This window comes from Pelmatolapia mariae, linkage group LG14, assembly GCF_036321145.2.
Source record: "Pelmatolapia mariae isolate MD_Pm_ZW linkage group LG14, Pm_UMD_F_2, whole genome shotgun sequence".
Classification (NCBI taxonomy): domain Eukaryota; kingdom Metazoa; phylum Chordata; class Actinopteri; order Cichliformes; family Cichlidae; genus Pelmatolapia; species Pelmatolapia mariae.
This window is the reverse complement of record NC_086239.1, coordinates 28,325,483-28,350,355: the sequence shown is the minus strand read 5'-3', so window position 1 is coordinate 28,350,355 and position 24,873 is coordinate 28,325,483. Positions and strand designations below refer to the sequence as shown.

Genomic DNA, 24,873 nt, shown 5'->3' with positions numbered 1-24,873 from the left:
TCTGCAGCCTCAATTTAAATAGAAGCATCTCAGCTTTTAAAATCTTTATCTGAGCAGCAGGAGAGTAAAATATAATGTATTCAGTGCCACTGTACACCCATCAGTGTTCAGGCCAAACGAGGGCAGCTGGAAGGATTTTGACTTGTCCGTCTCCACAGAGAATGACCTCTGTTTGGGGGGTAGAAGCTCATTATTCTGGCCATTGGTCACTGAGGACATGCCAATACTATTCCATGCCCCCTCTCTCTAATTAATAAGGCTCAGCAGAGTGCTGCTGCTGTTCATGTTAATTGCGTAAATGCTATGCAGTGCTAAGCCAGGCATTAAGAAACTGGGAGAGCAATTAGGCAGGAAATCTGAGTGACTTCAGAGTTTTTCAGTTTGCCGTTATATGGAGAGAAGCGACAGGTTTGAAGGGCAGCATAACAATGTCTCAAGGTTATGCTGTGTGCGATGAGGCTGGTTCGAGATTTAATTGGCTTACTTGGCTTTATCGTCTCCGTGCTTTGTTCGTGGAGCTCTTCATCATCGCATCATCACATTACTATGAACTGTCGAGGAAGACTTCAGTACATATAGCAGGGTATTGTAATTACCCTGCCTTTAAGTGGCACTAAGTAACAACATGGCAATCACAGGCAAAGGAAAAACCCTCTCTCACTTCGAATGTAAAGGATAACCTTACAGCTGATATGAAGATGTTACCCATTTTAAAAAAATGCTTCCTGTTATGGGAGTCTTCAGAGTCATGCGCTTTCATTACGTGCAGATATTACGTATATATTCGTATATTCTTAGCTTACATTTTTTGAATGTGAGCTGGGAGATTTGAACGAGGTAAATGCCGCTGCTCGTGAGTGCATGACTCATGAATTTAAATAATGATGGCAGAAACGTCACAGCGACATGAGGCACGCTCGTCTGTCAGTCAGGGAGATGCTGGTGCGTCTCTTTTGAGGAGCCAAAAGCCTCCCAAGTGGTACATTTGAATTATCTGCCATCTCATTGCTGTGTGATTGATGCCAAGTTTGTCATTCCTGTGGTCTGCTATATTACATTAGGCTCTTAATTAGGAGTCTAAATCCACCACTATACTGAGCTGTAAAATCCAGATTACAAAGAACCATAAGTGTCAGTTTTGCTCTCAAAATTATTCGCCTAATATCACAGCTCTGTTTTTATTGATCACCAGCATCGGATAGGAAATCAAATCATTTTTATGATTAATTAGAGCCAATAAATACAGATCGGATTTGGATGGTCGGATAGCGAAACCCTATTTCAAAGCACATGTTTGTCTTAAAAAAGATGGTAGTAATTGCTTCACATTAATTAGAAGCATGGATGCTGTGCAGAGAATAACCTGCAGCCTTCAAGGATGTTTTTATAAAACAGAGAAGAGTCTGGTTCATGCGCATGCAAACAAATCCTATTTGTGCACTCTTTCTAATGTAAAACAGTGGCTGTTCCGTGGTATTAATACTAACAAGCGCTTGCATAATCAAGTAATTATACAACACAAATAACGAGTGTCTCACCTGACATTTGTGGAGCAGTGCAGCAGGTGTAAAACCTCTGTTCCTGTCGTGTGACTTGTGAAACCTCTTCAGAGGTAGAGTTGTGTTTGGAATATTAATCGCAGGTTTTTTTTCCATTTCTCCAAAAGCAAGTGTGTTTTGTGAGTATGTGAGAGCAACATCTGTTAACAAGACCTTAATAAGATCAGGGCCCTACAAGGCTTGGACCAAACCCACAGTGGTACTTAGCTGGGATGTTGGGAATTCTTTTCTCTCAGCTCCAAAGCTCAATAAACAAGCAGTGGATAAACAATTTATGTTGACTCAATTTATGAGGTGACCTAATGTTTTTTTTTTTAGTTCTTCTTCTACTTCTTCTTTTTTTGGACAACAAGCCTTGCTCCTGAGTAATATCCTGACATCTCTGTGCTGCAGTTGCCTGAACTGAATATTTCACAGCGGCCTCTGTAGAGGGAGTGACACTGTTGTTATGCAGATAGCTGCACCATTCCAGCAACAGCGAATACATTACAAAGGATTTCTTTCTTTTTTCCCCTCTATCGTTCTCTCTCTTTTTTCTCTTTTTTTTTACAATCTGCATGAAAGCAGCTTGAGGTGTTGAATCACTCTCATAAAGCTGCCCTAAGAGCAGAGTTCATACACTGCAGGGTGAATAGTCTTAGAAGATCTGCTGTCAGTTACACATCAGAGTGGAAAAGTGCTATTAGCAAAACTTCTGGAAACATAACAGGTAAAACACACAAGTACTGATTTAGTTCTATAACTTAGAATTGTAAGAAAGAAAACCCCTGACAACTCCAGTCACTTTCCTTCACACAGCACTGTCACATTTTTCTGTACATCTACTCAGCAATATTGTTGTTGGGCATGAATTTGGAAGATGTATAGTGTTTTGTGGAACTCTTTAAAATCTGACAAACTACTCTTCTTTGAGTTATAATATTTATAAGTTCAAACATGGCAATTATATTGTGAGCAAAGCTGTTAGAAAGGCAAATGTAAGGGACGCCTCACTTGCAGCCAGTTGGTTTTCACTGTATCTGACTTTGCTCGTAGATCGTGTGAACTGTTAGCAGTCATAATTTGCAGACATTTCAATGGGTGTGGCAACTCTGGTCAGTTGCTGAATATCAGGCAGGAAGATGCACTTCTTTTCTGGTTTCATCTTCTACTCACTCTGCCGATTAGATGTTTTCAACTTTTCATGAAAAACAAGAACTTCCATTTTTATCAAAAATGCATTGAATTTTTAATTTGTTTACCTTGTGCATCTAAATAAGAGCACGCCAGAGTTCTCAATAACAATAAAAGCTGTATGTGTATTTTATCATGTAGCTTGCCGGAGTTAAGCTAAGAGAAGTTCACGGTTCAAATCTGGTTTACACTGCATATACAAATACACTGGTTTTATTTGATTTAAATATTCTTAGTTTGCAACACATAATTCCCCCTATCCATCACAGAGGTGATTCTGAAGTCGTTGTTTATGTGACACCTTGTGGCAAACGGCTTTAAGATTGTATTTTTGTTCCTCTCATATTCCTCTTTTTTTCTCAGCTGTGCCTACTTGATATTTAATGTAAACTTAATGTGACTTAATGTGAACTTGACTTGCCAAATAAGGAGAAAGGGCTCAACATGGGGTATTTCAGCACCAATCAGGGGCACATCTGTGGTTTTTCTTGTGAAACTCTTGTGTTGTGTGCATTTTTTATGCGGCTTTATGAGCAGAGAATGAAGGGATTTTTGCAACAAGCAAACCACTTTACCGACAAAGTTTCTCTTTTAAAATCAAGCTGAATAAGTGTGCTTGATGTGACAATGAGAATTGTGGAGGTGGCTTTATCCACTGTATATGTGACTGGCTGACAGCTGAATGCTGTGTTGCTGGAAGCCCAGGACTCACATGGATTGCTCTTGCTGCAGATACACGCACCCAACACTTTATTAGGAACAGCTTCCTAGTACTGGATTATACTTCCTTTTGTCTTCAGATCTGCTGTAAGTCTGTGCGACAAATTCAATGAGGTACTGGAAACAGTCCTCAGGGATTTTGGTCCATATTGACATGATGCTGCAGATTTGTCAGCTGCACATCCCACAGATGGGTGGATTGAGATCGGTTTACTATGAAGGTCATTTAAGAACAATTAACAGATCATATATATATCATATTCAAGGAAGCAGTTTGATATTATTAGAGTTTTTTTTTTTTATCATGGTGCATTATCCTGCTAGAAGAAGCCACCAGAACATGGACATACCTTTGTTGTAGTGGTTATGTGAGTTACTGTTTCCGTCCCATTAGCTCAAAGCAGTGTGGCCATTCTCCTCTGACCTCTGGCATCAAAAAGGTATTTTTTCCTGCCAATTACTGAGTATTTTCTCTTTTTTGGATCTCTTTAAACCCTGGAGATGGTTGTGCAGGAAAATCCCAGTCCATCATCAGTTTCTGAAACACTCTGTCCAGCCTGTCTGGCACCAGAAACCATGCCATGTTTAACGTCACTTAAATAATATTTCAACATCCTCATGTACATTTTGAACTGTACATCAGAATTCACCCATTCAGTCCATAATACCATACACAAATCCAGCCTACTATGTGTGTTCATTTTTGATTAATTGTCCAAAAACTGCACAATAACGCAAACCAATGTTAAATTAAGCATTTATCTTATAAATTCAGTGTATGAGTTTCAAGCCTGCTTTGCAAGCTGAGTTACAAAGAGCTAAATTTCTCTATATAAATCTTAAATAAAATAGTTAAGTAAGCTAGTGTAACTGTTAGCACGTGAAAGATCCCTGGTTTGAAACTGGGCATGGTTGTAGAAGGACATCTGGTGTAAAAATCTGCCAAATAAAATATGCAGACATCATGGGAGCATAAAGCTAAATATATCACAAATGTGTGTCAAAGCTTGTTAAAAACTGTTTACTGATTTACAGTACCAAAAATCTGTAGTGGCTGTGTTAACATTATAATTGATACTCGTATCTTAATAGAGCAATTGCATGTACCCAGAACTGTTGTCAAAAATGTAATGAAAACTTAAAAAGAAAAAGAAAACCACAACTTAAACTTCTGTGAAGTATCAGTGGTTGCTGATAGAATTTCAGCCTTGGTGTGGCATTGGTGGTTCTTTCTGTAATCAGAGCAGCTGATGGATGGTGGCAGAAGTGCAGCTCAAGGAGACAGTGCAGGGCAATGCCATCTTTTACTGTTTCCCCACGCTGTCACAAAAAGTGTTCCATCTGATCTGTGTGTGCACGCACGCACACACACACACACACGCACGCTCAGTAAAAATGCACACTCTGCTCTCATTGCTGTAGCTGCTTCTTTACATAATTTTTATTTCTAGAGATCACATTCTTCTACCTCTCACCTTGCCTGCCTACACAAACACATAACCACACACAAATGCATTTATGCCTACACAAGCTTTGTGGAAAAACCTGGGCTAAATTCAGATATCGTGTGCCATGAATGGATGTGGAATAGTCACATAACACTGGAGGAACTTTTCTTGATGATGCTTTGATTTTAGACATCATCAACTTCTTTCTTTTTTAATCCTTTTTGTTCATTTATTCTGACATGACAAGGAGATAAACACGGCTGTTATAAGAAGCATCTTCATCCAATCCCTACAGTGTATATAAATTATTCGTATACCCTCTCCTATATCTATAGTCCAGATAAGACAAAACTAAGTTGTGTTTAAGGTATCAAAAATCAGCTAGGCTGTCCTTGAGGTCCGTCATGAAGCAGAAACAAACAGTGACAAATAGAAGACAGGTCACTGACCTCCAAAAGACTTCATCAGTCTTGATTTTTTTCAGGCCTCCCCCAAACATCAAAACCTCAGCAAAAAAAGGGGTTCTCTACATTAAAAAATCCATTACGCTGGTGTTTTACGAAGTGGTAAAAAAACCTTTTAAGGTATGAAATAATGATGAAATCTTCCTTCTTGCTCTTCATCCATCTATTCCTCTTTAAACTCTTCCTTCCTGTCCTACCATCACCCCCTCCAGTCTTAACCCGTACAGCTATGATGAGAGCTGTGTGTCCAGCAGCGTAGACCACCTGCCTCTTGCTGCCCTTCCCCTCCTCGCCATTGTCTCTCCACGCTACCAGGATGCTGTGGCGACCGTCATTGACCGAGCCAACCAAGTCTATCGCAGTTTCCTGCAGTCAGAAGACGGTCAAGGGTTCAGCGGTCAGGTCTGTAGTGCTTTCTTCTATTTAGAAAAGCGTTGAGAGGCGAGGGGAACTGCTACTCTCTTGTCTCTCATCATTTAGTAATGGGCTTTAGGCCCTTTAATGGAAGTCAATGGAGCAAAGATTGCTTTTGAGTGGGTTTTCTAATGTGTGGAAACTGTGGGTGCTCAGACCCTCAGAGAGCACCAGATCTTGAATGTTTATTGGACCACATTTTCCTCTTTTAGTTATACATAACAACTACAAGGCTCTTAGTCATGGGCTGTATCTCATAATGGGGAAATAATCTGTGAAAACGCTGTTCACAGTGGACCTGAATTTACACACTGGATTTGGGCCCTTAAATGCCAAATATGTGAACTATTTTAAATGCAGTTACAATTCAGTTTTTCAAGCACTATATGGTAAAAAATTGAAAATACTCAGGACTTCATGGTGCATGACCAATAGTAAATACATGTAGCTAATGGTCAATGCGATCTACATTAACAGTCAGTATCCTCAAAACAGTGCAAAGACCATTATGATAAAGATAGTAATGTCAGTGTCTGTTAATCTTTGATTTGTGTGTGTGTGTCAATACTGTATGCTGCAGGATGTTGTTGATGTTGTGTTTAAGCTCATAATTTATTCTACTCCTGCTTTATGTCTAAAACTGCCCGGCATCCTTTCTCAGTATTTTCTCTCCTAGTAATTACTATTGTTGTAATTACCAAGTTCCAACACTGCATATTTTTAACATCATTAGACTGATGCGAATATAAACATGACTTGATGTGTTCAGTATAATTCTGCAGACTAATTGCAATGTCTTCAACTCCAAAAGACACTGAAAACAAGCATTGGTAAAACTGATGTATTCAGTGATAGCAGAAGGAAAGTGCAAGGATATTTGTGTGACAAGTATTACTGCTTGGTGCTGAGCCAGATGCTACCTTTGTAGTCACAGAATTGCCTAAATACTGGTTAATTGACAAGAAAAAAAGACGTATTACCTAAACTCCGACAAAAAACAAAACAAAAAGAAAAACAAATTCAAAGTGTGTCCAGATTTTTGACTGGGAGTACATAAACTAACCAGTTTGCTGACAAAAGGACTTCATGGCAGCCCGATTAGCAAAAACCTATTTATTGGCCGACAGATCCTAAAATACAAGACCAAAGGCAGACTAACAGAAACTGAATTCAAAAAATAATACAGAGAGATGCAAACAAACCCTAAGATAATAATGGAGGAGGATAAGCCTACATGTACATATGAGGTAATCAGGGAATAGGAAACAGGAGGGCGATGAGAGTCAGCCAAGCTTAATCTAGACAGTGAGGCAAGTGAGGTTGTGAACTCAAAACAAGACGCAACTACCCAGAGACAACTATGCAAGAAAGTAAAGCAGGAAATGAAAGACTAGCAGAACTGAAACAAAGAAAATAAGTGCATTAAACAGTAGGGAAAACACATGAGATTAAATGGAGGAAAATGCAGATGAGACTAATAAACTCAATAAATGCCTACTGTAGCTAAAACTAAAACATAAGACGAACTAAATTCACAGAACACTTAGCTTCAATTTTTTATGCATTCACTAAACAAAAAACAACACCATGAAGGAATGTGAAGAATATAGACTAATAATAAATCAACAGTTAATTATACATAATCTAACTCTGCTTCTCATCTTTAAAGTACCAGAATGATCTGAATTTGGCTAAAACAGCGGTTAAGCTTATGGTTTTACAAGTTAATATTTAGCCCCACGATAAAGAAAACAGAGGTCTTCTGAGAAATGTCTCATAGATTTCACCCACTACTAATGTAACTGGAGACATTCTAGTTGTCCAAAATTGCCAATATACCTGAGTGAGAATTATAACTTGGAGGCTGATCAGAGTCAGATTTCTTTCTCACTGAGGGGCTCCTAATTATTGCATAAACTGTATCTTTGAGAATGCTTTTCTTGGAAATGTTTTCTCCATAAAAATATTTGGGCAATGCAATACCCAAGGGAAATTGAGGAGTTGCTCACAGTAGTGAAACAGCTGCAGAATAATGCTGTACAGCAACTTTTATTGTTTTTATTTTATTAGCTTTTACCTGCTATTATTATCATAACAACATTTATTATTGCTGTCCACTGATAAATGTACTACATAATTACAAAACACTAAAATTCCTTGCATACTAACTTTTACTAATGGCATACTGTGGCAGTTATTCTGTGGTACCTACAATATTCTGTTTGCATACAATAAGAAACTAAGACAAAGTCAGCGTCATGCCCTCTAGTTCCAGTAACATATGTTGTTTTCTAAATTCATCGCTCCAGTTCTACTATCACTGAGTGAATCTCATGTAGTGGGTCTCTATATCATATATTTTCTGTGCAGGTTTGCCTGATGGGCGACTGTGTGGGTGGTGTGCTGTGCTTTGACGCTTTGTGCTTCAGCAACCACCAGAGGCCTGGCAGCCCCAACAACAGCAGCAGGAACAATAGCACTGAGAGCCTGAAGGTAGGGGCACAGACACTGATGATGCACAGGGAAGACTATTACTATCTAATGAAACAAAACACTTTCTGGACATGTATGATAATAAACATCAAAATGACATACCTGTGTTTTCCTGGGCCTTCATCATACATTTGGGTCAACATTTATACTCCATGCTGGATTTCAAGGGGATCTGAATATTCCTGAGGACTAGAGTTCCTGCAGTGTGCATGTAACATATTCGTCATGACATTTGTGCCAAACTGCCATCCTGAAGCAGCTTGTTATTTCCCTGTTCTACATCTTGCATGATCCCAGGCTTGTACTCCCTCCCTCCTCTCAGCCCTATTTTTCCATTAAGATCCCCTCACATCTAATAGACTCACTCTTGCAGACAGTTTTCTCCTCCCCCATTTAACTGTTCACCTGGGAAAACAGATCAAGTCCCATCGTGTTATGTGTAATTTCTGGGGTGTAACCACTGTCGTGACTTGAGGTCTTATAGTAGGTTGCATGTTTTTTTTTTCAGGATAACTCAGGCCTGCTGGGGGAGTCCAGCTCGGGTTTGAGCTCTAGCAAGAGGCTGAGCAAAAGCAACATTGACATCTCCGCTCCCAACGAAGGCCAGGGCGGCCCACCACTCAGCCGTAAACAGAGCGACTCTTATGATGGAGACACCTCGTCCACTGGCCAGCACAGCTTTTTCTCCAGGTGAAACAGGATAAAAGAACTTAACCCACAACTAAAGAAATTAAGTGTCTTTAATAAAGTGAAACCAAGTGTTTTTTTTAAGATAGTATCTATTAGTATTAGATTGTGGGTAATGTTGAAAATGGACAGGCCCTTTTTGACTTGCTGTTTTCTTTTGCATCATTTCTTCAATCCATTAGCAATTTAATCCCTAGTTTTCTTTATTTGTTTTCATAACATTTATCAATATTGTGATATTAAAAATAATACACCATAAAAGATGATTTTATTCATTGTTCAACATCCGTATCTGCTGAGCAGCCATTGTTGATCAGCAATGTTACATTACAGCTTTATATGATGAACCAGATGTTGTGTGCTGGCCCTCTTCCAGGTTTGTCTGGAATACTTTGCCCTGTGTCACCCCCGCTCTGTATCAATATTTGCAGCTTGACTGCACATCCTGTCTACCTGTCTATAGTCTGCTGGACTATAAATAGCCTGTTTGTACCTCTGCCAGCCAGTTTGTGATGGAGACTGAGAACTGCGGGTGAATATGGCTGGGGCCTGAAGGGGGAACGACTGCCATGTTGATTCAGTTCAAGCAACCAGTGTTCCCATTGCATATCACATGCTCTACTAAGCTTACACCATTAAGCAGACACACTGAAAATAGGATCTCATCAATTCACAGTTATGCCACATAGTTCACATCAATGCCCCTTCTCACTTTTTGCTTCTACACTCCTGATTAAGCTCCTCTCCTGGGTCTGCCTTTTTTTTTCCTACAGTCACCATGAGGGCTTATTAAATCTCCTCTTGCGTGGACATTATTCCTCAATTGAGAATAGCCTTTTTGATGGCTCTCACCCTGTAGTTTGCAATATTCCAGACTAAAAATTGCCCTTGAGATAATGCACAAATGATCACGACATTTCTCATGTGGAAACCCAGGAGGGTGTGCTATGCTTACCATTTATTTTACCATAGATGTCTCTGTTTGTTTGGATCAGTTTCAATGATATGTAGATAGACACAATTTCCAACAAAAAAGCACCAAAACACATTGTTAACATATGTAAATCTTATTTATTCAAACTACTCAGAAAAAGATGAGATTATGTGAAGATTGCTTGGAGAATGGCTGGCTAGCCCATCACAGAATCAGAGGTGCTTTAGCTTGATGTGGAGGCATCAGTGTCAGATCTGTTTAGTACAGTAATGACACAGCATGCGTTCATTACTCATTAGGTCTCATAAAAATGTCAACCATTCGCACAAAAACACCACCACAAATGTGATATGTGTCAGATTTATCTTGTATACTGACAATAATGTTGAGTTCAATGAGGAATAAAAAAAGGATGGGACAGCCACTAAACAACAAAAACAATGTTTCACTTCCTACAACAAGAGGGCCAAATAACACTCATTGAGCTATAGCACACTCCAGCATCTTATGGACAGCAGAAGAAAAGGGCGCTTACTCAGAGATTTTTGTTTAAATAAATTTAACAGGAAAATGTGTTTAAACAATATATATTCAGTGTTTTAGTCGTCCAAAATCCCAAGGGTACCTCTACTATGTGAACAATTCTCAATGAATCACACACAAACAAGAGTGCTTTCTTTTAATTTTCAGGAATTTTTTTTTCTGTAGCAATGAATTTTCTTTCAAAAAAAGACAAAATGAAGATGTGGCTGTGGTCTTGTTCACTAATGTGTGTGCAGAAATGTTTGAAATTTGAACAAAACTACCCTCAGATTCATTACACGTGCACTGTCGATCTTTAGGGCCACTGATTATTGAAATCTCTTTGCAAACTGCCACACTCCCATCTCTTAAGTTTGCCTAGAGTTGTAACGAATTCAATTCAATTTTATTTATACAGCTCCAAATCACAACAACAGTCGCCTCAAGGTGCTTTCTATTGTAAAGCAGACTTACGATAATACGGACAAAAACCCAACATTCATATGACCCCCTATCAACAAGCACTTTGGTGACAGTGGGAAAGAAAAACTCCCTTTTAACAGGAAAAAAACCTCCAGCTGAACCAGGCTAAGGGACGGGCAGCCATCTGCCGCGACTGGTTGCTGGTGAGGGGAGGAAGAATAAAAGCAATAAACTCACTGCACATGGCAAACAATTTGAATGGAAGTCATGATATCCAGCAAGTATGGCTATTAATTAGTTTTGCCATACCATTAATTATTTTACAATTTGTTAGGATATGCAGTAATATAGAGTTCATTTAGTTGAGTGATGCATTTACATTTAAGACGGGCATGCTTTTTGTCCAGATGTTTGCAAGGCAGTTCGAATTTGCAGAGTATTTCCAAATTCAGGTAAAAAAAAAAAACTATTAATGAATCCATGACTCATATGTGAGATGTTCTTCTGCACATTTTAAATACAGATTTGTGTGTATTGTTTGTGAATGAAGTCGTGTGTGTGTGTGTGTGTGAAGACAAAAGCTAAAAATAGAATCAGAAAGCAATCAAAGCACTATTGATTTGGCTTTTAAGGATGGCTGGAGACTGTTGGCTAATCCGTTCTCTTTGTGTAGGACTTGATGGGAAATGTTGGCTTGCTAGTAAGCAAATGGATCTCGTCATTCAGCAGCAGTGGGTTCTGTCTGAGACCAACTCGGCTGTTCAAACAACTGTCAGTGTGATGCAGACTGTGAAGACCGGGTGAAAAGCTGCTCTGGCTGAGTCATTTAGGCCCAGGGCTGACAACAACCCCAGAATGTTAAAACATGCAAGCCTACATTTGAATGAGGACAAAGAAAAAGGATCACAAGTCAACTGTTCCAACATTCAACTGTTCACCATAAGAGATTTTGGATTACCTCTACTTTCATTTAAAATGTTGTTTTATTGCACATATAACCCTGCTACACTGCCAGCTTTTGTCATCATGTTAGCTGAATAGTGCACACACACGCCAGAAATCTGTATTAAAATGATCTTTTTGTATTAATTTCCTACTTGCTCAAATTTTTCATGGAAAGCAGAGATGTTAAAAGTGATGAATGCACCTTAATCTGTGTGAGGAGGATGAAGCGTCCGTTTGAATGTTATGTACACACCAGTGATGGACTGTGTATTTTTGTCCATTTAATGACATAAGCGGTAATCACTTCCATAAAATTTTTCACATTTTCCATTTAGCTACTGTGAATCATGAGCACTATCTTAATTCAGTAACATTTTTTGCCAAAGAAGAGCTTGTGAATTAGTGCATGTGAGCGTGAAGATAGCATGGTGATTCAATTTAGTTCAATTTATTTTGGAACCAAATAACAGGAAAAGTCATCTCAGGGCACTTTACGTATTGAGGCGGAGACCTTATATTAATTTAGATACGACAATTCCCTTATTCCCTTTAGGCAGGAAAAACTCTCTTTTAATAGGAAGGAGCCTCATGCTTGGGAAAGGGGGACCATCTGCCCTGCATCTGAGGAAGGGCGAGAAACCCTCCCACACACACAACCCAAAAGAAATAGAAACATGTCACAGTAAATATGTTTTTTTGGATTTTTTTAAAGGGATTAAAGGCTTGTAAGCACTCGTAAAAGTGGCCTCTTTAATATTTTCTCTTGCATCAGAATTAAATGTGTGGATACAGTGAACAATATGTTTTATTAGAAAAAAATATAGAAATATAAAATACATGAGTCTTATAAGTCCTCCATATAAAATACAAGTGTGTACTTTAAAGGGCAGGGAAACTTTGAATAACCTTTTTCTTATTTATTTTTTGTATGAGAATAAGCATTGAGCATGTTTGGTTATTCAGGCAAGTAGCCACAGATCAGAAACAAACAGCTATAAATGGAAGTATGTGCAGAAAGGCAGAGGAAAGAGAGGGTAATGGAAAAACTACAGGTGAGAGAAGGGCATATACTGTACACCTTTGGACTCTTAGACCATGGAACCAGTTAGTAGGGGAAAAAAGCTTGGTGGTGTTGATGGAGCTAAATCAGGCAGACAAATTGGGCTGCACTACATCATTCACATGTAACATGTCTTTCTGTTTTCGAGTGGTATAACAAACGCTCCCTCCCAATTTGACGGCCCATTCAAGCTATAAATTTCCCAACTCCCCCTCTGAGATGTCAGTGCTGCTCCATCACTGTTTGCTGTTTCAACCCCTTCCACCAACCGAGCATTTAGCATTAAGCGCCGGGGGGATGTTTACTCATCACTCCCCAGTTTCTGCATATTCAGATCCTAGATGTCAGAACTCTAGTTATATTTTTGTCTTGTACTGAATTATGTTAAATGTGAGTTGCCTGTATGAATGATGTATATTATGTCTGTTTTTTTTAAACTTCCAGTTTGATGAAGGAGGGAACGGAGGTGCGTGGCGGCAGTAGTACTAGTCTGGTGTTGAACCCAGGCAGGTTTGACTTTGAGGTATCGGACTGCTTCCTGCTGGGCTGCCCGCTGGGCCTAGTGTTGGCCATGAGACGCACTGTGCTGCCTGCTGTTCAGGGTAAGAAGGAGAAATGATGCAAAACATGTATTTAAGTACTGTAGTTTTAAATTTAATACAATCAATATGTTGTTTTTCTATGAAAACGTAAAAAAGTTTAAAATGGGGTAAACTGATTTTCACTTTGCTTTTATCACTCCACTTATCCAAAGGGCTTGCTTGACTCAGGTTGAAATCATTTCTTATGGTCATGCTTGTCATTTGTGTTTTCTGACCCTCAGTGAGCCAGCTTCGTCCAGCCTGCTCTCAGATTTTCAACCTGTTTTACCCCTCGGATCCTTCAGCTTCTAGACTGGAGCCGCTACTGCAGCCTCTCTTCCACAAGTTGCCACCATTTGCTGTGCCACGCTACCAACGCTACCCTCTTGGAGATGGACGTTCGGTGCTCATAGGTAGGCCGAGTGATTTAAGCCTGGAAATCAATTTGCTGATATGGGAGGACTGCTGCTCCTAAATATTTCGTTGCTTAATCTATTTTCTCATTTCTAATTTTATGAAATCTGGTTTGAATTCTGTTAGTCTGACTGGATTACAGTGGTAGACTGACTACAGAGAGACTCAGTGACTTAGCAGTGTGAGTTTTCTCATTTACATTTATACAGGACACAGAGAGCCTTGATCCCATCTCTGTGTTTTTGTCCTATAGAGGCAGAACCAAAATTGCCCCCTAAAGCCTGTGGTTCAAGTAATTATACTTTGTCTTCTTGTGGTGGAGTACCATTGGCTTGACACTTCTCTCTGAGGATCAGTCACAGTATGTGAGGTAGTCAGCTGTTAGATCTGGCACAGCACTGCTGTAATCTCTCTGGGATTCTTGGTTGTAGGGACTCCATAATGAGTCCCTGATTTATTTGGTGCATGTTTTAGCCCACTCTTGGGACATAAAGCTTCTCTCTTAACATCAGTTATGATGCATCGTCTGGTTCCCCTTTCTCTCCATCCACCTACATTACTGAGAGAAAGTAGGACAAGGACTGATCGCTTGTTTTAACAGCCTACGGGAAGAGATATGAAGATAAGGCTTTGTGGGTTGGTGTGAGGCTTTAGAAAATTGTATACCCTGCTATTGAAGTGCAAGCTTTAGAAATATGCTGAACTAAGAGCAGATTTGTCAGACGTGTCTACTCAGTTATGGGGAAAATTAATTTCCATTTTGCTTTCAACTATCCTTTTTTATTAGAAACCCTAAAGTGGTATACTACTAAGAAGGAAAAGAGCAGAAACACTTTATTTAGAACCAGACATGCATGTAATTTTATTAGTTTCTGTGTCACACTTGTTTCCCCCTTTAGAAAAGCTGGGACACGAGTGAACAAAAAAAACATTTTGTGCACAAACAGAGATGATGTAGATGTTTGTTCATGATTTTTGACAAATATTTGACGAAATGCTCGGCATTACACTTAAATAAAAATCAACAAGCGTGACTCACACGAGTCTTGTTGCACATATGAGATGGCAGTCAAAAATTGGCTGCACTGCCTGTCATAGTTTTGGGTTTCTGTTTCTGTTATTTCCTGTTTTAATTTTGAGATTCCTTCTTTAAAAATTGCTTTATGTTTTTGAAGATTGTTCTGCTGCACTGCTGTACAGTTAGCTCATTACTCACCCAGCATACATATTCTCCAATTCCCTTTGTTTCTTTTGGCTACAGCCTGTTGATTGAAGGCTGGAACTTTGGACTTCAATGCAGTTGTCCTCTCTGTGGGTCCTTTCCTGTGAGAAGTTGCATGTCAGGCAACAAAAAATAAATATTTAAACAAAGGCTTCAGCATTGTTGTATTTCATTGCAAACAGGAATAAGCTATTAGAAACTGTCATGGCTGCATGCACGCAGGCAGGGATGGAGGACCCAAATGCAGACTCAGAAAGGGCAGATGTGAGCTTTAACAGCTTTATTGCTGGACACAAACTGAACTAAACCGAGAGACACAAACGTAAGCTAAACCAGCAAGGGAGACAGAGCACACCTCTTGGTGTGGGTACGACGTGACGACAAGTAGGAGCAGACATGGACACTAAATACACACACTCGGTAACAAGGAAGTGGCGCACAGGAGGGAGACACACCTGAATCTAATTAGCCAAGACGAGACAAGGGAAGCAAGACAGAATACACTAACCTGAGACACGGACCTTCAAAGTAAAACAGGAAACACACAGACAGAACTTACAGACACAGACTCACGATACTGATACATCAGGAACATAAGGACAGGGAAAACTAGACAGGAAAGGCGGGACCAGGGCAGGTACAGAGACACCGACCAGACACTAAACAGAGGGAGCACTGAGTACAGGGACCAGAGACATGAGGAGCACAGGAACCAAAACCTAAGATGAAACCAAAGACTAAGAATAAAAAATAAAGTCCAAAACACTGGGTCACTGACCCAGGACCATGACAGAAACACCACAAATAAGCAAATTTTTAGCACTTTAGTTACTATATATTACATATAAAAATAATGTTTCCCATATCACTCTACTGCATGCTAAAGCATTTTTTGAGTAGTGAGCAGAATTCTCTGAGCACTTATTGCTATCCAAGTAATTAGTGAGAAATTTGGTTATTTTTTCATTTCCTGTAAGGAGGGTTCAGTTATGTAACAGAAACCTCTGAGAGTCAATGGGGAATGCTTAACACAGAACCATGTAGGGTTATTCTTTGTTTAAAATGAATCCAATTAGCTAAACTACTGTATCTAATCCTGGAGCAATCATTAGATCATTGAATCATTTGTTGTTTAAACATGGACTCATGGCTGATTCTTCAATGAGACCTATGTAAAGGAAATATCTGACACATGCTTGAACCCCTGAGGTCTTTTTTTTCCTTTTCTTTAAAAGAAAAATGTAATCGCGTCCAGCTGGTCACAAATGGAGATGCTTGACGCCTCTTAGAGCCAGAAGTGCTGATAAAGGTGATGAAGTGTAAAAAGCACACAGACAGCACTGGCTTGCAGCTACAGTGGGTTTTAATTATAGGTCTGCATCACTGTTCTGTTGATCAGACTTGGAAGCTCTCAAATTGCGATGCGTGTTAAATCAAAAACCATAGACAGGTGCAGGCGCACAGAAGTTACAGCGGCACACACATTACCCATTTCCTGCTCTGTAATATGGTAATTAGTTGTTATGAAGGCATGGAGAGCCAATCAAATCAGGCTCCTGTGGGTATGACTTTGACATCTACACCCGCCAACAGTAGAGCTTTTATTATGATGAATGCTGCTAATATACAGAGAATGGGCCCTCTTGTTATTGATTTCCAGCAACAGCCCAATGGGAAATATGATCATCCAAACAGCAAATGCAAAAGGAATTATAATAATCCTTATCAGTATTAATGGCACAGCTAATGGTGTTTTAATGTAAAAGGTTGACGGCAGTATATTTTAGCTCACCATAAATGTATTTGTTAATCAGATGTTCAGTATGGAGGCTGAGAGCGTTGCAATGGCTGAGTGGGTTGAAAGTCCCTTTTCATGTCTTTTTGTGACAAAGACTTTCTAAGGATCATCCTCCCTCACTTGCAAAGTCATCCGTTCATCCTTTCTTTTACCACTCATTCTTCACACTTATTTAAAATTCCTTCTATGTAAATACTGATAATTTAATCAAACCCCTGTTTGCTCTTATTGCTTTAACTTAGGCACACACAGACATGCATATAAGCAGGTGGGAAAGAAAAGCTGGAAAATGTATGTCCCCTTCCATCTCCATTTTTCCTGGCAACTCTAGCAGATTTTTATGACCCTCTTCTTCCTCAGCACGCATCTTTGGTGGTTTGGTGAATGCGCATGTTTCAGAAAATGACGCCAGAGTCAGTGCCGCCCCTCCTTTTCTGCCTCTCTTTGCTCATTGTGCTGTGAAAGAAAGATAGGGCTGTGCAATTGTTCGATAGACTGAAAGAGAGGAAGGTTCCTCTGAGAGGCTTAGGGCAGGTCTCATTAATGAAAGCAGGATGTTGAGTGTCTGCATTTGTGTGTGCTTACTTTGAACACTTTTGTTATGGGGACAGTGGGGGTAAAAAATTTTCATTTAAACAAAATTTATGCCCCTCAAGTAATACATTTAAACCAACTGTCTGATACTGTTTAGATCTTGGCCTCTTGTGATTAGCATCAGGTCACTGACAGAAAATCCTTTGGTGTGGCCTCAAAGAATCAGGCTTGTTGTGCTGAGGAGAATTTATATGAAGTCCTACTCCTGTACAGTATGGGTAGATATTGGATATTTCCAAGGCCTAATGCTCAGTCATGAAGTAAAAAAAACCCAACATTTTATTGGGCTGGAAACAGAAGTCGTAATGGTGCAAAAGTCTGTGGAGTAGCTCTAGCTGTAGGTAGAGCAGGTTATATACTAATTTGTTATCTACTAAAGGGTTAGTGGTTAATACCCAGCTGCTCCAGTCGGCATGCCAACGTATCCTTGGGCAAGAAGATATAAAGTGCTAGGCATAGGAAAAGAGCTGTGTGACTGGGTGAATGTTGTATATTTAACACAAAGTTTAAAAAAGTCTACAACTCCAGGGAAACAAACAAGCACCACACTGGGAAAGCACACAGATGATCAAGACTGAGGGGAGACATGAGAGAGCTAATCAGGGGGATGGACATAGCTGGGTGATGAGAGACAGATGAGGATAATCAGACAATCAATGGGAGGGCGTCAACTCAAAATCAGACATAGATTCTAATAACAATGAGTTGTGTTTGGGAAACAAACAACTCTCACGGAAATGAGGAAACACAACAATACTGTGAGTGAACGAGCTAACGTGAAGATAGCACAGTAAATGTACTCTGACAAAACAAGGGCCAAGAAATGACAAAAAACTGAAACTGCAAACAACACAGTGTAGGAAGACAGGTATGAAGGTAAATATGTGTTTTTTTTCCTACAAGTTCTCACATTTATTCTACAAGCGCTCACATTTTGCAACTCATTTAACTTCATAGGCTCTACCATAAAATAACAACAAAAATCGATGAAAAATGAAACTCCAGTTAGAATACCATGAAGTGAAGACGGGAATAAAACCTATATAAATGATAAACAAAAGCTGGGACTCGAAAACAAAGAGCGATACTGAAAAAGAACTCGAAACAGCAATCAAAATACAAAAACTGGAATAACAATGAAACTCAAACACGAGTTCACAAAAGGAACAAAAGAACAGAACCCTAGGACTGTGACATTTAGGCGTTTTTGTTTTGCAGTTTTTACTGAGTTGGGGACTGATAATGAAAGATTGCTCTCCACAGCAAACTAAAGATTAAATCCCACTCGTTGTGGTCCTAGATAGAATCGGGTGTTAGATAACAATCCTGTTTTTGAATCGTTGTGTCATCCCCAGTACATATCCTTAAAAAAAGAAACGTAAAAATAAGTAAAAACAATGTCCTGTAATGTGAATTGCAAAGATTTGAGTAGTTATCTGTTAAAAGACTGCATGTTCAAACAAATGCAGGACCCCACATGCTCATCACCACACAAATGTGTTTATGTAACACAACACTGAAGTTATATTTTAATCTGGTAGACTTCATTTAAAACAGCCCTAAAATACTGAACAGTTACATTTTTCCCTTCTTATCTAAAAATGTCTTTTCTTCCCACATATATTCACATAACACAGACCTGTGACACAGAAAATTTGGCAATGAGATGCCCGGCACTGATAAGTACAGAGTATGTGTCAGATTTCTTCATCATCTTCATCTTCCTAACAGACCAAATGTGGACTATTCTTTGCCTCGACTGTGGGGATTTGTTAACCACTGCTGATTCTCCCCCATGTTTCTGAGAGCTGCAGTTAATCTGTATTCTGCTGCAGTTGCTCATCCTTCTCAAACCAAACACGCAACATGGGACTTCATCTGCTGGCATATTTATAGCCATTCCAACAGCAGAGAAAGGGTTAACGTGAGAATAACAAGCTGTGAAACAAACTGAAAATTCTGGATAATGACTTTGACACATCACGGCCATTTGCAGATACTGAATAGAGGCAGGCATCCACAATGTCCACAGATGTTTATCTGTAATGTTAATGTTTATGTTTGGCACAAGTAGAAGTAAACTGACAGAAGAAACTGTGAAGGGTATGCTGTATCTGAAGCGCCGATCAAAGACCAGCCCAGACACGATGTGTTCTGATTAGCATTTGCTCTCAGGAGAGAAAGAGAGATAGGGATGTAATGGTGGGTTTGTAGTTGCCATTCTACTTTCATAAAAAATGGCTTCGCTAATAGGATAATCAGTACTCTCAAGAGATTGGGGGAAAAAAAGTTTTATAGTATAGGTCAAAGCAGAAAACATCAAGGGAGCATTCTCAAACAAAGAGATGAGCCTTTAGCTGTTTTTCTTTTGCTGCTGTTGTTCAGCTTGTCAGAGAATATTCTCAGGTAGAAGCTCTGTTACATTCAGCGTCAATCTCCTTTTGTCCTGAATCTTTTATAGCTGTTAAGATAAATGTGCTAATGAACAGAGCTGATAGGCCTTTGCCTCTCTGCTGTCTGAATTAATAATCCTATGATGCTTTTTCTTTTAGGGTCTGTGAGAGAAAACTGTTATGTTCGTGATGTCTAGTGAAACGAGGTCTCTGGGATCTTCAGTATTAAGACAGAACAAATAGGAAAATGCAGTGTAGAGCCTTGCTGGGAGAAACGAGGAACCCAACCTGATAAATTATTCGACTTGTCTGCAGGAACCAACAGCAAGATGCTTTTCTGGCTCCCAAAGCTAATGCCAAATACAGTCTAATAAATTGATTCAAACCCACAAAGTGTGGAAAAGGCTTTCCGTCTGTTATCACACTTATACATAGTGCTTGTCTTTGGTTTTGCTTTATAAAATGCAAAGCAAGTCAATACACAGCGAGAACCTGGCTTATTAGGCAAATAGCAGCATTGATTTAAAGATTCAGACCAGTCAATTGTTGTAATCAAAACATTTCCTTTCTTCTTCCCTCTCCATTTGTTCTTGTATTTCCCTTCCCCCCCCTCCCTCTATAGCAGACAGTATCCAAAGTCATCCAAATGTGTTTTTGGAAGGTGAGCAAACTCACGGAGGGCTGACTTCACAGCAGTCCTCTGAGACCGACACTGAAGGAGGAGGAGGAGGAGAAGAGGGGGGGCGTAGAGCCAGTGTGACCAGTGTGGAAAGTGAAATGTCGATTTGCTCCATGGGCCAACTTGGAAACACCATCGCTAACAGTGAGTGGGAGGAAAACAAAGAGACAGAAAGGCCACACCGTCGTCTTTCATTTGTCTTCTGGAGATTAATTCAAGTTGATGAGCTTTCACAGCTTTTAAAGTGACCTCAGATCCCCCATCTAAGTATGAGGATGTGTGTTTATGTTTCAGTTTCCAGTAGTTGGTGGGGCTCCAAGAGGCTGGACTATGCTCTGTACTGCCCTGATGTGCTGACTGCGTTTCCAACAGTGGCTCTGCCTCACCTTTTTCACGCCTCCTACTGGGAGTCCACTGACGTGGCAGCTTTTGTTCTTCGGCAGGTGAGAGAGCCTTACTAATAGCAGTATTGTTTTCTCCACAGCATATTTAATAAACTAGTGTTCTCGAAAACGGCTGTTTTTGCAGCTCAAATTGAAGACTAACTAAATCCTGCAGCTCACTTATAACCTTAATCACAGCTTTGATCTGGACATGATCACTAGATGAAGTAGGAAGGATTCTTTGAGCTTCTGATGATATCTTATTTTCACTCATTCCCTGCAAATGATGAAATATAAATTGCCTATTAGAACAAACAGATCAGATAAATAAAGAACCACCATCATTTTTTAAAAATACAAGCACATCCATCTATCCATCCTCGTTCTGTCTATGTACACACTTACTGTTTCCAAAGGAAATTAGATGGTAAATTGCTGCCAGTTCCTTTTCAAATCATTGCATTCTGTTTTTATTTGCGACTCTTTTTTGGAATTGTGGTTGTATTATATCATAATATGTAAAATGACAGAGGCTGTACTTTCTTTTTACCTAACTGTATTTAAATATCTAAAAGCGTCATTCACTGGACTCTTTCTGAGAGATACACCAAAAACAAGTTCAGCTCTCTAACACAGTTCAATATAGCAACAAAAACAACAATAAAAGTGTGGGAGGTAGGACATGGAGACAATGAGCAGAGGTGTCAAGTTGGAAACAGTGTATCTTAACATTATAAGAATAAACTGCGGCGTTTTTAGACTCATGCACTGGCATTTCATGCAGTGTGCTTAAAACAATAAACTGTCTTGTTCTCTACATAACAGGACAAAAGAGAAAGGGTTTATTAATGTAAAACATTTCATACAATGTGTAATTCAAAGAGCATACAATGACTTGACCTATTTGTCACACTAGGAGTCCATCCATCCGTTTTCTTAACCACTCATCCAATTCAGGGTCACATGGATCGCTTGAATACTATCCCGGCTGTCACAGGCCAAGAGGAGGGCTGCACCCTGGAGAGGTCACCTGTCTATCACAAGGCTAATTCAGAACGCAGAGAATCGTTCACGCTCAGACTAGCAGAGATGAAGAAATGGGAGCATGCTGCACTGTAATAAAATGTATTGAATGGATGGCATGTGAGGAACTCAGCCATTTGAGTTTGATCTGATTCCAAAAGTCCACAACAACCACAACCAGTCAAACTTCACATTTTTGTCCAGACATGAAACTCTGTTCAGCATATGTTGTAGATGCTGCCTAACTTTTCAGCTGTCAGAATGAAATCATGAAATAGGACTCACACACACACACACACACACACACACACACACACACACACACACATATATATATATATATATCCTGGAACAGCTGTTGCAATTTAATGATGTCTTCTTCCTTCACCAAAACACAGCAAAGAAGAGGGATGCTGCTTAGTTTTTCAAGGGTTCCTTCTGCATATGTGACACATTGAATGTGTTATTAGCAGAATGCTGGCAGGAAGCCAGTGATGCTGTCTCTCTTCTTTATGGCTTGTAACTGCAGACAGAACAAGTTAGATTGAAAAATATAAAATGAAACCAGAGATTTACCCAGATATTTTACCCTAAATACTATTTGATGTTGTTTTATGGTATATTGTCTCTTGGCATGGATCTGTACAGATCAATATCGAGCACAATACATGATGCAAAGAACATTTTAAATGTCTACTGGGTTCAAATGTGTTATGATGTGCAAAACAAGGGAAAGTTACACTTGACGTGCTTGATCTTATGTGAAGCTGTTCAGGATTCATCTGACCTATCACAGCTGAGCCTCTGACAAACTGAAGCCCTTTTATCAAGCTTGCTCTTTGACATGACAAAAATATGGACATGTCTGATTTTGTGGTTTAGTCTGCTTTATAAATAAATTCAATAAGCGTATGACTGAAATGTACAAAAGTTTGAAAATGTATGTGTGCTGCCAACTCTTTGGTTAGGATTTCAAAAGTCTGCAAATATGTTTTCAGCTTAGGCTCAGCTGTAGTCATTTCCATATTACCATCCTCAACTTTATTTAGTCATACGGACCCATCCTTTGATCAGGAGAGTCTTAACATGCCGGCAGTATATATTTCTAGCACTAAAGCTGGAATTAAGCAATGAACCTTGACAAGGTTTATGCCACATTTTGCCCACTGAACTGCCCATAAAAATGTTATGGGCAGTTCAGCTTAAACCTATGATAACAAGGAAAAGGAGAATCTGTAACTCCTCAGATACTAATGAACACCATGCCAGTAAATACATTTGAAAAACATCTGTTTAATCACATTATTTCTTATGAAAAACTTCTCAAAACACTGGCACTCTTTTAAAACAGATGATTAGAAAGCAGAGCTTCCAAAGGGAAAAGAAATCTTTTCGTGTTGGCTCGATCTGCTGTGTGTTGTCTTTGTGAGACAGTGGAGAGGATTTAGAGATGCACAAAGTAAAGCTCTATTGAAGTCATTAGGAATTTAATAAACCTTGTCTTACAGCGTCACTTGTGCTGCAGAATATTAAAGATTTGTAACAGAATGTACAAGTTGTGTGAAAAGTCATTTGTTAGAATCCGACTGAATCATGTACTTTCTGTTGCTGTGTTTATGGAAACTCTGAAAGAAGAAAAATCTCGATGTTTAGGCCACCTGGTCAAAAATGATAAGCAGAGCCTCAGTCAAGCAATATGCAGTAGCTTATTAACCCCGTGTTATCTTATGGAAATGCCTGCTCTTATTTTAAATATTTTTTGTATTCATTAACAGCTCATGCGATGTGACTGCATAAAGACACAGGAAGCAGACAACTTGGACTCGGCTCCCTTTTCACCCTCTGGTCCCCGCGAGAAGTGGCTTAGAAGGAGGACACATGTCAAACTAAGGGTAAAAAATTAAAATTTCCTTTTTTTTTTTGGATGTATATACTTTAATACCAGCTTAACATGATGTTCAGTGTTTTGGGAATCAAGAATTGGCAGACTAAAAAGATGTTGATCCTAGAGTCTAGTTAAAAGGCTTTTTCAGCTGTGGCTGACACTGGCAAAGACTGTAGACGTGTAGAGTGGTAGGCAGGGTTGGCAAGCTGTCGAATCAATCAGCAGACAGAGTTGACACAGGTTTGGCTGGCTCACACAGGAAACCTAGGGCGCAAAGATAGCAGGTTAGCAAACTAGCAATCAGAGCAAGAGTTTGGGAAACAAGAAAGGCTCCCCTCTACCACAACAATTGAATGAACAATCTGCGAGCTAGTGTATATATACTGCAGGGTGTTGATTAGGTGATGAGCCTCAGGTTTGCCAGCCAGAAATCTGGTGGTTAAGAGATTGGCTGTGCCTTTAAGGCATGGACCAACGATGGCATGTTGATCCAAATTAAAAAAGAAAAATTAAATGCCTTTGTTTGCAACAACTGGGTTCGATTGCAAGATGCAGATGAAGTGACACAAAAAGTGTGTAAAAGTTCTAAGCAGACAAAATCTGATTTCAGTCATCTTTCCCTAATTTGTAACATGCACTTAATCAGGGTTAAAATAGGGGTATTACAGACGGCTGAAGCTGTAGTAGTTAAGTCTTTGGCCTCCATAAATGGTCTGAAGCTGGAAAAATCTTAAAATACTCCCACACATTCACCTTGAATCACTGATGCAGGCAGACGCACACAATTGCTTGATGTTCCTGAACCCTGCCGAGTAGAATAATCGAGGTCACATTGCTATTCCTTTTCTAAAAACACAAAATTAGTGACTCCTTGTTTTTCATATGGCTATAAATAGAACTGAATAGCCAGAGTGCCATGGAAACATAACTATATTTGAGTTTGAAGGTTTTCTTTTTTTCGGTGTCATCTTGTTCATGCCTCACCTCAGGTAAGTGATGTGATTCTTATGTTAGTGCTTAAAGCAGTTGCCCCCATCCTGGATATGAGTCGGTACGTGT

At 39.5% G+C, this 24,873-nt stretch overlaps 1 protein-coding gene across 3 annotated transcripts in view; it reads left to right on the top strand.

Annotated features, from left to right (window-relative positions):
* Positions 1-24,873, top strand: part of pitpnm3 (PITPNM family member 3) — a 105,079-nt gene that overhangs the window by 69,023 nt on the left and 11,183 nt on the right. For 2 of the 3 annotated variants that reach the window (XM_063493530.1, XM_063493531.1), the window contains exons 6-13: positions 5,577-5,766; positions 8,149-8,271; positions 8,780-8,961; positions 13,287-13,444; positions 13,666-13,836; positions 20,467-20,667; positions 20,818-20,966; positions 23,705-23,821. In XM_063493530.1, coding sequence (XP_063349600.1) covers positions 5,577-5,766; positions 8,149-8,271; positions 8,780-8,961; positions 13,287-13,444; positions 13,666-13,836; positions 20,467-20,667; positions 20,818-20,966; positions 23,705-23,821 — 1,291 coding nt within the window. The remainder of the gene's footprint in view (positions 1-5,576; positions 5,767-8,148; positions 8,272-8,779; positions 8,962-13,286; positions 13,445-13,665; positions 13,837-20,466; positions 20,668-20,817; positions 20,967-23,704; positions 23,822-24,873) is intronic. The other variant, XM_063493532.1, reaches the window with a different exon arrangement.